Raw genomic sequence first — 13861 nt, forward strand, 5'->3', positions numbered from 1 at the left:
GGCCTATGGGGTCTGGGGGCCACCGCGACCGGGTGGGCCGCCTTATACCCGCGGGAGGCCCCGCCCCTCCGCGCAGCTGCGGGCTCGGGGCGCAGGGGAGAGGCGGGCAGGGGCGGGGTGCGTGCAGCCGCGGCCGGTAGCGGGGTGGGGGGGGGGGGTGGTCGACTGTGTGTGCGGCTGCTGCACGGGGTAGCGGGTCGCCGCGCGCGCCGGCTGCGTGGCTTCTCTGAGTGCGTGTGCGCGTGTCGGGGCTTGGCTTCCTGATGCAGAGCAGAGCTGTCCGTGGCCTCATTGTGTGGCTTGGAGGGCGTGTGGCTGGACGTGATAGTGTGAGGTCCTGGGCCACTGAGCTAGTCCTAGAACCGGAGAAGCCGTGGTCTGTGCCCATTTCTCTAGGTGTTTGTGTGTGGGCGTGTCAGTGCCCATGCTGACTGGGCGGTCCATGGGGGTCGCGTGCTGGCGGCGGTGCCGACGGGGGGTGCTCTTTGAGGGCCGGTGCTCATGGGCTGTTCCCTCCGGAGACAAAGCCGTGCTGAGGAACCTCCGCCCAGCCGACAGGCACCCAGCTGTATGCAAATGCGGCCATCTGCCGGCGCCCCCCACTCCCCCCACCCCCGCGCCCGCAGCCCGGCTGCCCGTTTGGCCCTGGGAAGGTGTGAGGAGCAAATGGGCAGGAAATTCCGTCTCCGCGTCTCAGGGGGCCGCTGCCGGGCTCCAGGCTGAATAGGGAAGAGGCACCCCGCCCTCCCGGCCCTCCCTGAGCCCCATGGTGTGGAGCAGATGTTGCAGCCGGTGGTCCTGATCTCCGCAGTCAGGCGCTGAGCGCACCCCTTTATTTGACATTTTCTGGGCCACAGCCGGCGATGCTCAGGAATCACTCCTGATGATCACATGTGGTGCCGGGGAAGGCAAGCGACCGACCTGCTGTACTAACTCTCCGGCCCCAATGCGCAGAGCCCTTCAGATGGAGAGAAATGGCACATTCAGAGCGTGCTACAGATTCCTTTCTTTCCTTCCCTCATGCCTGGGTTTATAGATTTTTGTTTTGGGGCCACACCCAGTGATGTTCAGGGGTTACTCCTGGCTCTGTACACAGGAATTATAGACCATATAGGATGCCAGGAACTGAATCCAGGTCCGCAGAGTGCAAATGCTCCATCTGCTGTACTATTGCCCCCCCCCCCCCGTCCCCCCCCCCCCCCACAAGCCTAGGTTTAATAATGCATGCTCCATTTCTGCCTGGTAACGGCTCCTCCCTGCAGTGGTGGGATTGAATTCAGGCTTTGGCCCTGTGTGTTCCTCCCAGTCCTACAAATTTCTCAAGAACTAGGCTAAAGCAGGTACACTTCTGTCTCTGCGTACATAAGGACACATGCAAGTCAAGTACTCTCATCACTGAACCTCACCCCCAATCTGAGTGATTATTTTTTTGGCTTTTTGGGTTCATACCCAGCGACATTCAGGGCGTTGCCCCTGGCACTGCATTCAGGAATTACTCCTGGCAGTGCTCAGGGGACGATATGGGATGCTGGCGATTGAACCCTGGTCAGCCACATGCAAGGCAAACGCCTACCCCCTGTACTATTGCTCTAGCCCCCACTTCAGTGATTTTTAGAGGGATATTTGGGGGAGCAGCGGTCTTATTCTATGGTTGCTAAGAGGTTACTCCCTACTTGATGCCCAGAAGTCATGAGGGGCTAGAGTTTGAACTGGGCTTCCTGCATGCAAAAACATGCCCTTCCAGAGAATCAAACCAAATCTCTAGTCCCTGAAGCAAAGGATTTTGTTTGAGCCATACTGGACAGTGCTCAGGGGTTACTCCTGGCTCTGCAATCAGGGATCACTAAAGGTGGTGTTTGGGGGACCATATAGAATGCTGCGGATTGAAACCAGGTTGGCCACATGCCAGGGAAGTGCCCTATCTGCTGCACTATCACTCTAGCCTGCAAGGCGTTTTTAATGAAGGGTTAAAATAAACATTTTGAGTCAGGGTTGGAGAGTACAGTGGCTAGGGTGCTTGCCTCAAAATGGCTGACTTGAGTTAGATTCCCCAGCATCACATATGAATGAATGAACAGAAGATTCTGAGAACTGAAGTCAGAGAAAGCTGACTCATCCACCAAGTCAGGTTTTCCCTCAACTTGTCATATGCCGCGTTCCCGTTAGTCCCAGGTCACCATTTAGCTTTCACTTCTCTCGGACAAGGGGACTGGGACCTCCCTGTGTTTCCTCTACCCCACACCCCATATGGGGTCCTCCTGCTAGATTCTTCCATGGTTCCCTAGTGCCATCAGAATATATTCTGTCTTCTAATGTTGACACTCTGTTACTCCTGGCTCTGAACTCAGGCACTATTTCTGGCAGTGATCAAATAACCATATAGGATGCCAGGGATCAAACCCAGGTTAGCTGTGTGCAAAGTAATGCCCTGCCCATTGTACTATGACTCTGGCCCTTCTTTTTTTTTTTTTTTTTTTTTTGCTTTTTGGGTCACACCTGGCAAGGCACAGGGGTTACTCCTGGCTCTGCACTCAGGAATTACTCCTGGCAGTGCTCAGAGGACCATATGGGATGCTAGGAATCGAACCCGGGTCGGCCGTGTGCAAGACAAACGCCCTACCCGCTGTGCTATTGCTCCAACCCCAACTCTGGCCCTTCTAAGGCTGACATTTGAAGCCTCACCATCACTCCAGCCCCTGCGCAGACTGACTGAGCAGGAACCAGACTCCGTGGAGGCAAGAAGGTCTGTACTTAAGACAGGTGAAGTGTGTTTCCGGTGGAGGGGGTGGGTGGCTCAGATGGAATTGGAGCTGCTACTAGAGGCAGCTGGGGGCGGGGGGGCAGCCAACTCCCGGCCTGGAGAAGCTCTCCACCTTACCCAGAGCCAAGAGCGCAGGCTTATTTCCCCCAGCTACTGTACTTGTAGGTGTGAAGTGGATTTTAAGGGGTGTCAGGGCTCTCTCCCTTCTCCCAGAGCTCTCAGAGGTGCTGGGTGAAGAGACAGAACTGAGAGGGGAGGGGGTATCCTGTGAACTGTAGGAAAAACACATTCCTGGGGTGAATGCAAAGGCCCTGAGGTGACCTGTGGTGCATTCAGGCCCCTCTGCAGCTGGTCTGAGGCTGCTCCTATCTGAAACAGCCCCTGGGAGTGAGGGTTGAAGTACAGGTTCTAGGAGCAACCCCCTGCCCCAAATTACAAAGCACCCCAACTCCCCGAGTCACTCCACGCAATCCATGCACTGTCTGAGTCTGCCCGTGTCCCCTGGAGACCCCGAGCTCAGTGAGGGCAGGTGTCTCGGGCGCCCACTGCTCTGAATCCACACCCCTCGGTGGACACGGCCTGCCAGGCACTATGTCCAGCAATGAGACAAGGATGCACCTGGAACTCCAGGGGGTCAGAACCCGGCTCTGGAATCCTTTCCAGAGTTGCCTTTTGCACCCCACACAGGACTATCCCCACGGTGCTCAGCAAAACCCATCGTCCATTTCCCCAGACCACATGGAGCAGAAGGCAGGGCTCTCCCCCAACCCCAACTTACAGAGGATATGAGGACGCTCTCCGGTAGATTAGACCAGGGGAGCGAGGCACAAACTTTATTTTCAGAAAGCCGCCTGGAGTTCAGAGGTTCTATCTGGCCCACAGTTTCAAATACATTTTTAATTAACACCAGGTAAGGGCTTTAAAAAAAAAAAAAGGACTCTTCAGGTTGGAGAGACAGTACAGCAGCAGAGAAAGAGCTCACCTTGCACATAGCAGACCCCAGACCCTGGCTGGATCCCCAGTGATCCTGACCAAAGCCAGAAGATACCAACCGGGGCTAGAGCAATAGCACAGCAGGTAGGGTGTCTGCCTTGCACGCAGCCAGGCCAGGTTCAATTCCCAGCATCCCATATGGTCCCCCAAGCACTGCCAGGAGTAATTCCTTTGTGCAGAGCCAGGAGTAACCCCTGAGCATTGCCAAGTATGACCCAAAAAGGAAAAAAAAAAAAAGATACCATCTCCCAGGCACAAGCCATAAATGCTGGTGGTGGCGGGGTGGGGGCTGTGTGCCTGGGGGCTGAGAATTTCGGGCACATGGGACAGGAAGTCTGCACCCGAAAGGTTTCCCTGAACCCCAAGAGCTCTCCCCCCGACATGGTGAAGAGACAGGAGACCGAGGCAGACGCAGCTTGATGAGGTGTGGGGGCTTGCCTCGCCCCTAAACTCACCTGAGAGGTAGGGGCAGTGTTGTTTAGGCTTGGAAGCAGGTAGGGGAAAGGGGCAGAGTCCCCTTGGATGCACCACGGGAAGCAGGCGAGCTGGGGTTTAAACGTGGACACCCACACGGCTGCAGCATGGAGGGCAGGGGGCGGCGCTCCCCAGGTTCCGCCCCGGCAGCACACAGCCCTCTGAGCAACCCCTCACCTCTGCACACAGAGAAAATGAGTTGAAAGAAAGCAAATTCGGTTCTTCCATTATGCAGGCCGCTTCCCTAGAGTGAGAAGAAACTTCCAGAAGTCTGCAGGAACCGCAGCTGGCTCAGCGCAAGCCGAAATCTAGTCGGTGGTAGATCTGCCGTGCCACGTCCGTCTTCTAGCTTCGACTGCAAAGTCTTCAGAGCAGCCCCTGCAGGCCCCCCTTCCCACGGGTGCACGGCAGCGGCCCTCCCGAGAAGCCCCCAACACCTGCACCCATCCCCACTAAGGGGCAGGGCCCCAGGCTGGAGACTCCGGACACAGGGTGTGGCATCTGGGATGGACTTTATTGGGCCTGTGGCTACCCGAGCCTGGCGGGGGACGCGGGGGGCCCAGGGACCGGGCACTGAGTCTGAGGAGGCCCGAGGTCAGGGCTGTTTGGGGCGAGGCCACAAGCGGCTCGTGAGTACACCGAAGAGGTTGTGCTTGCTGGACCTGGACAGCTCGGCCAGACGCTGCTGCTCCTCCTGGCGCGGGGCAGAGGACACACAGGGCGGGGTCAGCCTCCTGCTGAACTTCCACAGGCACCCAGACCACCATCCCGGACTCTCAGGACCCCTGTCCAGGGTCGGTGTACCCCAACCTACACAGGCTTGACACCTTATGCGGACCATGTTCTGGGATCCAGGCTTGAGCCGAGGCTGATCTCTCGGGGCCCCTCCCGCCTGGGTGCAGGGGGGAATCCCGGCCCCCATCTCTGGGGACGGCTCCCAGCGCTCAGGATACCTATGAGCCCACCCCAGACATGGGCCTACCCCAGCCTGACCTCAGCTTCATTTCCCACATGCTTTAACTCTGGTCTTGGAGTTACATCCGGCAATGCTCAGGGGACTGCGCCGGGTGGTAGTCAGCCCATTCTTCGCCCCCTCCCAGCACCCCAGAACCCCACCATAAACATCCCCGCTCCTCCCCTAGATTCCTGGGCCAACTGTTCTTGGATCCCTAGTCCCGACCTGACTCAAACCCTGAGTCCGGCAGACACCAGGCCCCAACAGAGGAAGCCCCCTCAGTGCCCCCCCAGTCCCCACCCTGGGACACTGGCTCCAGGTCATGCTGCTTCCTGGTGCCTCAGGGAGCCAAGTTACAGCCCCCACTTGGACTGGGAGCCAAACGCCCACTGCCCACCTGCTCCAGCCGGCTCTGCCGCTGCTTGAAGGCCTCTAGGGGGTCCTCCTCCAGGGCGTAGTGCTCCAGCACTGTCCGAACATCCTCCACGCCGTTCAGGGCAATGGCTGCAGGGCACGGCGGGAGGGGCTCAGGGGGAAAGTGCAGTGCCCAGGGCTGGTGCTAACTGGACTGTTGTTTTGTTTTGAGGTCTGGGAGGGGGCACATCTGATGATGCTCGCACATCACTCCTGGTGGGCCAGGTAGCCCGACCTGACACATGCAAGGGAAGCCCTCTCCCTGCTGTGCTATTGCTTCGGCCCCTAGACTGCATCTTATACTCAGGAGCGTTCCTGGGTATCCTGAGGGTGCCACAGGGGCTCCTCGTCATCCTAAGCAGCAGCTAAGGACTGCGTGTTTCGGGGACCCCGTTTTACACAAGACGCCCAGCGCGCTCACTCTTGAGGAAGGCGGACAGGTCGAGCAGGACACGGTCATCTGAGTTCCCATCCCAGGGCCGCAGGGCCACGCCGTTGAAGGGTTGCAGCCGGAAAGCCTCCTTCTTGCAGTCCACAACCACCACGCGCGCTGGGTCGCGGTTCAGACAGGAAATGTCCTGGGGTGACAGGAAGGTCAGATCCACACACTGGGACCACCCCAACTGGGTCCCCAAAGCCCGGGCAAGGATGATTTCAGTGAATCCCCTCTCTTGCTGGGAGTTGGCCGTAGGGTGCCCAGTGAGCGTCCTCCAGCTGCAGCTGGGTGCTGGGTCCCCACTGTCCCATGACAGTGACAGGTCTGAAGCCTGGATGAAGGGGCACACAAGCTCTCAGAGACATCTCCAGACTCAGGTCTGGCAAACCCTCCACCCCAGCTGCCCCGGTGACTCAGGTCCCCCAAAAGAGCACTCACGAAACCCCCGACTCAGGCCGCTTGTTCATTGGTCACGGTCAGACACCTGCTCACACAAGCCCCCCTAACCCAGGCAGCCACCAGACAACCTCCCAACCTCACTCTAATTGGCCTCTTTGGGGAGACTCCCTGCCCCTACTGGCACTCCAGGGTTAAGGGTTCAGGGCAGGAAGTGGGGTGTGGGGGGCTCTTGGGCACCTTCACGTGGTGTCCATCCATGTATCTCGTAGCATCACGGAAGAGGCGGTAGGAAATGAAGCCATGGGGGTCCACGCTGTCGATGAGGGGAAACGCCGTCTGCCAGGGTCAGGATGGGAAACATGAGGGCCCGCTGGGGGTGGTGCAGGGGGTGAGGCAGGGGCCCTGCCCTGGGACGTGCCATGCCGCCCCTGCCCGGTCTCACCATCCCCGTCTCCGACGTGAAGATGACAATCTCGTACAAAGGGGCGAGCTGCTGGAATAAAGTCTCAATGCCCGGGCGCTTTTTGAACCTCCAGCCAGTGGCCAGCTGGGGAAATAAGCGGGGGTGGGAGTAGTGACAGTGAAATACTGAGCCCCACAGGCCCCAAGACCCAGCCTGAGGGAATTCCCACAGCAGCCCCCCACATGCTCCATGCTGGGGTTCCCGGGGGCTCAGGGCAGGGCCATCTGATTCCTCTGTCCTCGGGAGTGGTGGCAGTGACGAACCTTCCTGAAGGCCACCCCTGACCCCCAAGCACACATGCAGAGCAGGGGTCTCACTGGGCCCAGCTCCCCAGTCCTGCCTCCCGTGCCACCCAGTGCCCCCAGGACACACCGACCACTCGGGGTGCAGCAGGACGCCGGTGAGCTCCAGAACCAGGGTGTAGGGCGGCTGGTAGTAGGGTTCCCGCAGAGGATCTGGGAGGAGGCAGGCGCTGGTGGGCTCGATGATCATCTGGGCGAGGGACAGAAGCGCCAGCCTCAGACCCAGAAGCGGGGCGAGCGCGTGCGTGGGCTCCGGGGCACCTGCTCACCTGTCTATAATCTTTGAAATATTTGTACGTCCGGCGCAACTGCTGTACCAGAACTGGATCTAGGAGAACACCAGGCATGGGGGGGGGGGGGGGGGGGAGGGTGCGGTTTCAGAGAAGCTGAGAGCAACCCCAGAGCCCCCAGACTCCCAGGGGTCTCCACACCCACTTGCTTTCAACCAGCTCGTTTCCAAATCCCAAAGGCAGGCAGCAAGCACCTGCCCAATTTTCTTCTTCCTTTGATATTTTTGGGGTTGACGGGGGTAGCTGGTTGGGGTCACATCCAGTGATGCTCAGGCCTTACTAGCTTTGCACTCAGGGATCACACCTGGCTCCTAGGGGGCTTGGGGGATCGTATGTGGTACCGGGAATTGAGCCTGAGCACTGGCAAATGTGACCCTGAAGAGCCCTAGCACTGGGCAACACAGGACTCCTGACACAAGAGTACCACCTCCTCGAGCCCTTGCACTGAGATGTCGGTTCAGCTGACAAAGGAACATTGGTCTCCGGAGCCTTATTGGGGACACCCCCCCCAAATAAAAAAAAGAGTTCTAAACCCAAGTATAAATAATACACTGGTTGTTTATGAACAATAATAAAAATACAATGTACAAATCTGCTGTTACTGGGGCCAGAGTGAGAGTACAGCTGGGAGGGCATTTGCCTTGACCACAGCCAACCCAGGTTCTATCCCCAACATCCCATATGGTCCCCTGAGCACCGCCAGGACTAACTCCTGAGCATCACTGGGTGTAACCCAAAAATTAAAAAAAAAAGACAAATCTGTTGTTACTATCTGGAACCAGAAAAAAAAAAATTCCCACAATACATAAATCCCGTTACTGTTGGATGAATCAGCTAGAGGGCTTGCAGCAAGCCACTAGCTAAGTCTGGTAAATCCAACAATATACCCCCCTCTGCACATCGGAAACAACATCTCTCTGGGCCCCTCTTCCCTGGGAATGTGGCAATTTCTGGAGACATCTTTGATCAGCGCAATTTGTTTGTCTGGCCTACTAACCATTCCAACAGTGCACAGGACACATTCGCATAACAAAGCACTATTTGTTTTGGTCTTTGAGCCACACCTGGGGGTACTCAGGACTTAACTCCTCAGGGGACCCTGAGGGGTGCCAGGGACCAAACCCAGATGAGCCGCATGTGAAACAAGCACCCTCCCTGCTGTACTATCCTCTCTGGCTCCAAAACATGATTTGGCTCCAGTGTTTAGCGAAGGCCACAGCTGGAACCCGGCTGGAAGGGGGAATCCAAGGCCACAGCACCTGATCTGCAGGAGGGCCTGGGGTTGGTCCTGGCACGGCATGAGGCTCTGTGCAGCCCTGGGAGACGCCCCTAGCAACCAGCCAGGAATGGCCCCTACGCACCGCACAGTGGGGCCACAAACCAAAAATAAATATGTAAGGAACTGATATGGCCACCTCCTTCAACAGAACAGTTTTATTATGACCTCCAGTTCTATCTTTTCAAAATAAAATACTAAAAGCACCCAAGTTTGTAAACACAATTACAATTACAATTTTTATCCCCCCGCCCATACGTGGCAGTGCCTGGGGAGTCACTCCTGTGGTGCTCAGGGGAGTGCATGGCGGGGAGGGGAGGAAGAGACTGGGTACGCAGAACAAGGAACTAGACATCTGAGCACTCTACCTGGCCCACATGTATGTTTTCTTTCTTTCCTCACTTTAATTTTTGCTAGGCTTCTCAAGTGGGCTGGAGCGATAGCCCGGTGGGTAGGGTGTTTGCCTTGCACACGTCTGACTCGGCCAACCTGGGTTCGATTCCTCTGCCCCTCTCAGAGAGCCCAGCAAGCTACCGAGAGTATCTTGCCCGCACAGCAAAGCCTGGCAAGCTACCCGTGACATATTCGATATGCCAAACACAGTAACAAGAAGTCTCACAATGGAAACATTACTGAGCCCGCTCAAGCAAATCGATGAACAATGGGAGGACAGTGCTACAGGATTCTCAAGTGGTGCTCAGGAGGTCTGGGGGCCCTGCTGCTGGGGTGGGGGGGCCTACATTCCCAATTTGGGGCCATGTGATGCCAGGCATCAAACTGGGATCAGCTAAAGCAAGGTGCCTTGTCCCAGCCTTGCCCCCGCTCACGTGCATTTTAAACTAGTGGTTTTCCTGTCTTTTTTTTTTGGGGGGGGGCCACACAGGTTATTCTTCTGGCGGTGCTCATAGAAGCTTATGGGATGATCCAATCCAGGTCAGCCATGTGCAAGGCCAGAGCCCTTCCCACTGTCCTATGGCTCCTGTCCAGAGGCCTTCTCCTCTGCCCCATGGAAGGGGGGGGGGGCAGTCATATTTCGCCAAGTTTAAAGCAAAATACCCACAGGCAGGTCTGCAGACTCCCCAGCCACAAACAGATGATGCTCTGGCCCTGCCAACTGACACTCTCTCCTGGGTAGAGCTGGGTGCCACTGAGCAGAGAACTACACTCTGCTGCCCACCCAGAGCTGGGTACTCAGAGGGGGAAGGAGGCGTTCATTGTTTTGGAAATGAAGAGCCTGATAGGGTGGGGGCTTGGGAAGGGGGAAAAAGAAGCTGCCATAAAGATGGGGGGGGGGCGCAAGGGGGCTGCAGATGCTCAGATCTAAAGCACAGGAAGCCAAGTGTCTGGTGACAGACAGAGGCGGCTCCCCAAGCACTATCCCCATCTGTCCCTGACCATCTGCTCCTGGAATGAGGGGCCAGGGAAGGGGACCGGCTTTGTAATGTATCCCCCCCACCCCCAAAGTCATCCAGCTGCTGAGACCCCCACCCCTAGTGGAAAGAAAAGAAGCTGGAAACCAGATGGGGAGGGCCACATCCTGCACTACAAAGGGACGAGGCCAGAGGGTCAGGGGACCCCAAGATCTGCTTAGGTACTCACCATTGTCAAATTCATCAGGAATCTGGAAGGCAAAGAGGAACACGTTGGGGGTGGCAGAGATACAACCTCAGCACACCCGAAGAGGGAGGAGGAGGAAGAGGAGAGGAAGGAGTGGAGAAAGGGGTGGAGGAAGGCCATAAAGGGGGGAGGGGAGGAGGAAAGGGAAGGAGGAGGAAGGGGAAGGAGGGAGAAAGAGGAAGGAGGAGCAGGTCCTGGGGCGGAGACTCCCGGGGAGGGCAGTGCGTCTCTGCAGCCCTTACCTTGGCACCACTTTCATCCACGGAGTTGTTTCCTGCACGGGAGACAGGGATGGATGAGAGGAACCGGGGGCTGCCTGCTCGCATGGAGGGAGGAAGGGGGCGGGGGCTGGATGCCTGAATCTGAGCAAAGAGTACTAGAGGCCTGGTTTCTTTCTTTTTGGGTTATACCCAGTGATGCACAGGGGTTAGTCCTGGCTCATACACTCAGGAGTCACTCCTGGCGGTGCTCAGGAGACCATATGGGATGCTGGGAATTGAACGCGGGTCGGCCACGTGTAAGGCAAACGCCCTACCCGCTGTGCTATCCCTCCAGCCCCCCTAGAGGCCTGGTTTTTGAGTGAGCGAGGGGCTGCCTACGAGCCAAATCCCCAAGTCTCTGAAACTGGGAAGGGAAGGAGAGGGTCTCCTGGATGGTCTGAGGGTTAGGGCTTTGGGGGGTTCCAGGCTAAGGTGAACTCAGGAGCCTGCTCTGTGTCTCTCCTTCCCACACCCAGAGATTCCCTTCAGTCTGAGACGGGAACCGTAGGGACCAAGCGTCCCCCATTTCCCGAGCAGAAGCTACAGATGGTCCCCCTCGAGGAGGGCGCCAGGGAAGGCAGGTGGGGGATCCCCGGGCAGGCCCCTCACCGAAAATATAGACGATGCTCACGGTCCCACCGGCGCCCAGCAGCCCGGCGAGCCACAGCGCCACCTTTCTGGCATAGCCGGGCCCCTCATTGCCTCGCTGCTGCTGTGGCCCCTGGGCCTGGGCCTTGGGGCCCCCTCGGCTCCCAATCTCCGAAGCCTGCAGTTGAGGGGCGGGGTTTGGAGGGAGGGAAGCAAGTGAGGAGAGAGAGAGAGGTCAGGCGGGCTCAGAAGGCCGGGTCAGAGAAGAATCAAGGTCAGAGGTGCGGGGACACCCACATAGCCTCGGGTGTTTCGGGAGGAGCCACGGGGAGGGAAGGGTGAGGAGGGGCTGGGTCATTCCCCAGAGTCAACTGCTAGATCAGCCAGCTCCGGGGTCCCAAGAGTTCAAGTCCGGGTGGCCCGGATCCTGGAGGCAACAGGAGCTGGAGGGGGTTGGGGGTTGGGGGGTTACGAGCAGGAAAATCGGGCAGGATCCGGGCCCGGGTGGCTCACTGGGATGCCTACGGCAGGGAAATGGGGGAAACCCCAGGCTCGGGAGGACAATTAGGGCGTTTGGATGCCTGGGAGGGCGGGCGGTCCCAGCAACGGGGTGGGGGTGGGGGGAGGGTGTGTGTGTGTGTGTGTGTGTGTGTGTAAGGGGGGAGGGTATGGTGCGGGAAAGGGGCGGGACAGGGATGGGCAGGGGCTTGAGGATGGACAGAAGGGCCGGGAGGGGCCCGGGGGTCACAACGGCTGGGTCCATCAACATGGAGGCAGGTCGAAGGCCGACCTCAGCGTCCCCAAGGCCAGGCTGGACCGCCGTGTCCCGGGGTCCGTCCCCCGGCAAGTACTACCTGGACAGTCCTGGACAGGAGGAACAGGGGACCCCCGCCCCCAGCGCCCACGTGGGTCCGGCGGCGGCGGCGCCCAGAAGGCACCCCCGAGCCCTCCGTGTCCAGGCCAGGGGAGCAGGCGCCGCCGCCCGGGAGACTGGCAAGGGTCCCCAAGCGCGGGCGGCGTTCCATTGAGCACCCTGAGCTGGGGCGTCCCCGAGCCCCCCGAACCCCGGCGGCCCGCCAGGAACGCCGGCAAAGAGTCGGCCCAGCCCGGAGCCAGCCCGCCGCGCTCACCTGGTCCGGGGCCCGGGGGGGCGGCGGCGCCAGCCTCGCGCACAGCCCCCGCGTGCCGAGCCGAAGCCCGCTCCGCAAGCGCAGGAGCAGCGCCGCCGAGGCCGCCATCTTGCGCTGACGCCACGCGGCCCCGCCCCCTCGGCCCTCCTCTCCCGCCCCGGGCCCAGGCCGCAGCCAATGGGGGCGCTGGGAAGGGGCGAATGGACGGGAGCCGGCGAGGGACAAACAGCTCCGGGCCGATTGCCGCGGGTGCGCCGGCCTCGAGGAGTTTCGCGGCCCGAGAGCGCCAACTAGGTCGCGAGTCAGTCGTCGGGCACCACGCCCCCTTCGGGCCACTGCGGGCTCCGCAGCCGCGACTGCAGGACGTGGCGAGACACCCCGTCGGTGCTCAGCGTTAAAGCTAGAGGCCACGGTGAAGGCACTCGGTGGTGGCTTGAATTGTCCGAAAAGAGGAAAAGAAAAAAAAAAACCACGCAAAAGCCCAGCAGCGAGTCTGGTGGGGCGCCTCGATCGCAGGGAGGCGTCCCCCAAAGCGAGTTTTTGTACTCATGTGGGGCCCGGCAATCGAATCTGCCCTGTCCGGACTGCAAAACCCTTTCTTGACCCTTGAGGCCTGTGAACTTTTTCCCTGGGAGGCTCACACAGCAAAGGACAGGAGGGGTGGGGGTTTCGGGTGGGAAATCGAGGAGCCCGCATAGCCACCATCAAATTCCCAATTCTTTCGAGTGGGAAAATGTCTGATACTCTGTATAAAACCACCATAATCACATGTAGGAATAAATGCTGAAGCAGTACAAAATTAAGCTAGGTCGGGGGGGGGGTGGGGTGTGTGTATGGAGTGGATCCTAATCCGTAACGTGGTCCTTCTTGAAGCTGGGTTGGAGATATGGAAACGTTCCTGGCTTATGTTTTACAGAATATAGGGATGGGCCGCAACCTCTGTATTGCTCCTCGTTTTTTTTTTTTTTTTTGGGGGGGGGCACCATACCCAGCAGTGCTCAGGGCTTACTCCAGACTCTGCTCTCAGGAATCACTCATGGTGGTGCTTGGGGGACCATAAGGGTGCTTCCCAGTCTCACCCCCATGTTATCAAAAAAGCTACAGAAATCTGGTGTTTGGGATAACACCAGATTTTGAGATAACAGTACAGCGAGCAAGAGTGTTTGCCTTGCACACCACAGACCCAGATTTGATCTCTGTCACTCCTTGAGGTTCCCAAAGAATCATCAGGACTCATCCCTGAATGCAGAGCCAGAAGCCCTGAACAGCACCAGATGTGACCCCTCCCAAATAAAAACACAAAAAAGTAGAAAGAAGCCTGTCGGGCACTTGTTGAGAAAGGCTCACCGGGCTCCATCCTTCACCAGAGGAGCCCAGGTTTCCTGGGGATACTGGTTTACACTTAAGGTACCAAGCCTGTCCCATCAGCTTTTTATTGCAAGTGTGTGGAGAGCGCACACACAAACAGGTTGGCTTTTATCGAAAGAGAACGCATACTCACAC

General features: G+C 58.4%; 1 protein-coding gene across 1 annotated transcript; it reads right to left on the reverse strand.

Moving 5' to 3' along the window:
- Window positions 1-4723: 4723 nt before the first annotated feature.
- On the reverse strand, window positions 4724-12512 carry TIMM50 (translocase of inner mitochondrial membrane 50). The gene is made up of 11 exons (XM_056136623.1): window positions 12359-12512; window positions 11250-11406; window positions 10623-10654; window positions 10363-10384; window positions 7467-7525; window positions 7268-7387; window positions 6875-6979; window positions 6670-6768; window positions 6019-6175; window positions 5581-5687; window positions 4724-4922 (listed from the first exon to the last, which is right to left on the reverse strand). Exons 1-11 carry the CDS (start codon window positions 12464-12466, stop codon window positions 4824-4826), a joined length of 1065 nt encoding a protein of 354 aa, XP_055992598.1. The 5' UTR covers window positions 12467-12512; the 3' UTR covers window positions 4724-4823.
- Between the last annotated feature and the right edge of the window lie 1349 nt (window positions 12513-13861).

This window comes from Sorex fumeus, unplaced genomic scaffold (assembly GCF_029834395.1).
Source record: "Sorex fumeus unplaced genomic scaffold, SorFum_2.1 ptg000122l, whole genome shotgun sequence".
Taxonomy (NCBI): Eukaryota; Metazoa; Chordata; class Mammalia; order Eulipotyphla; family Soricidae; genus Sorex; species Sorex fumeus.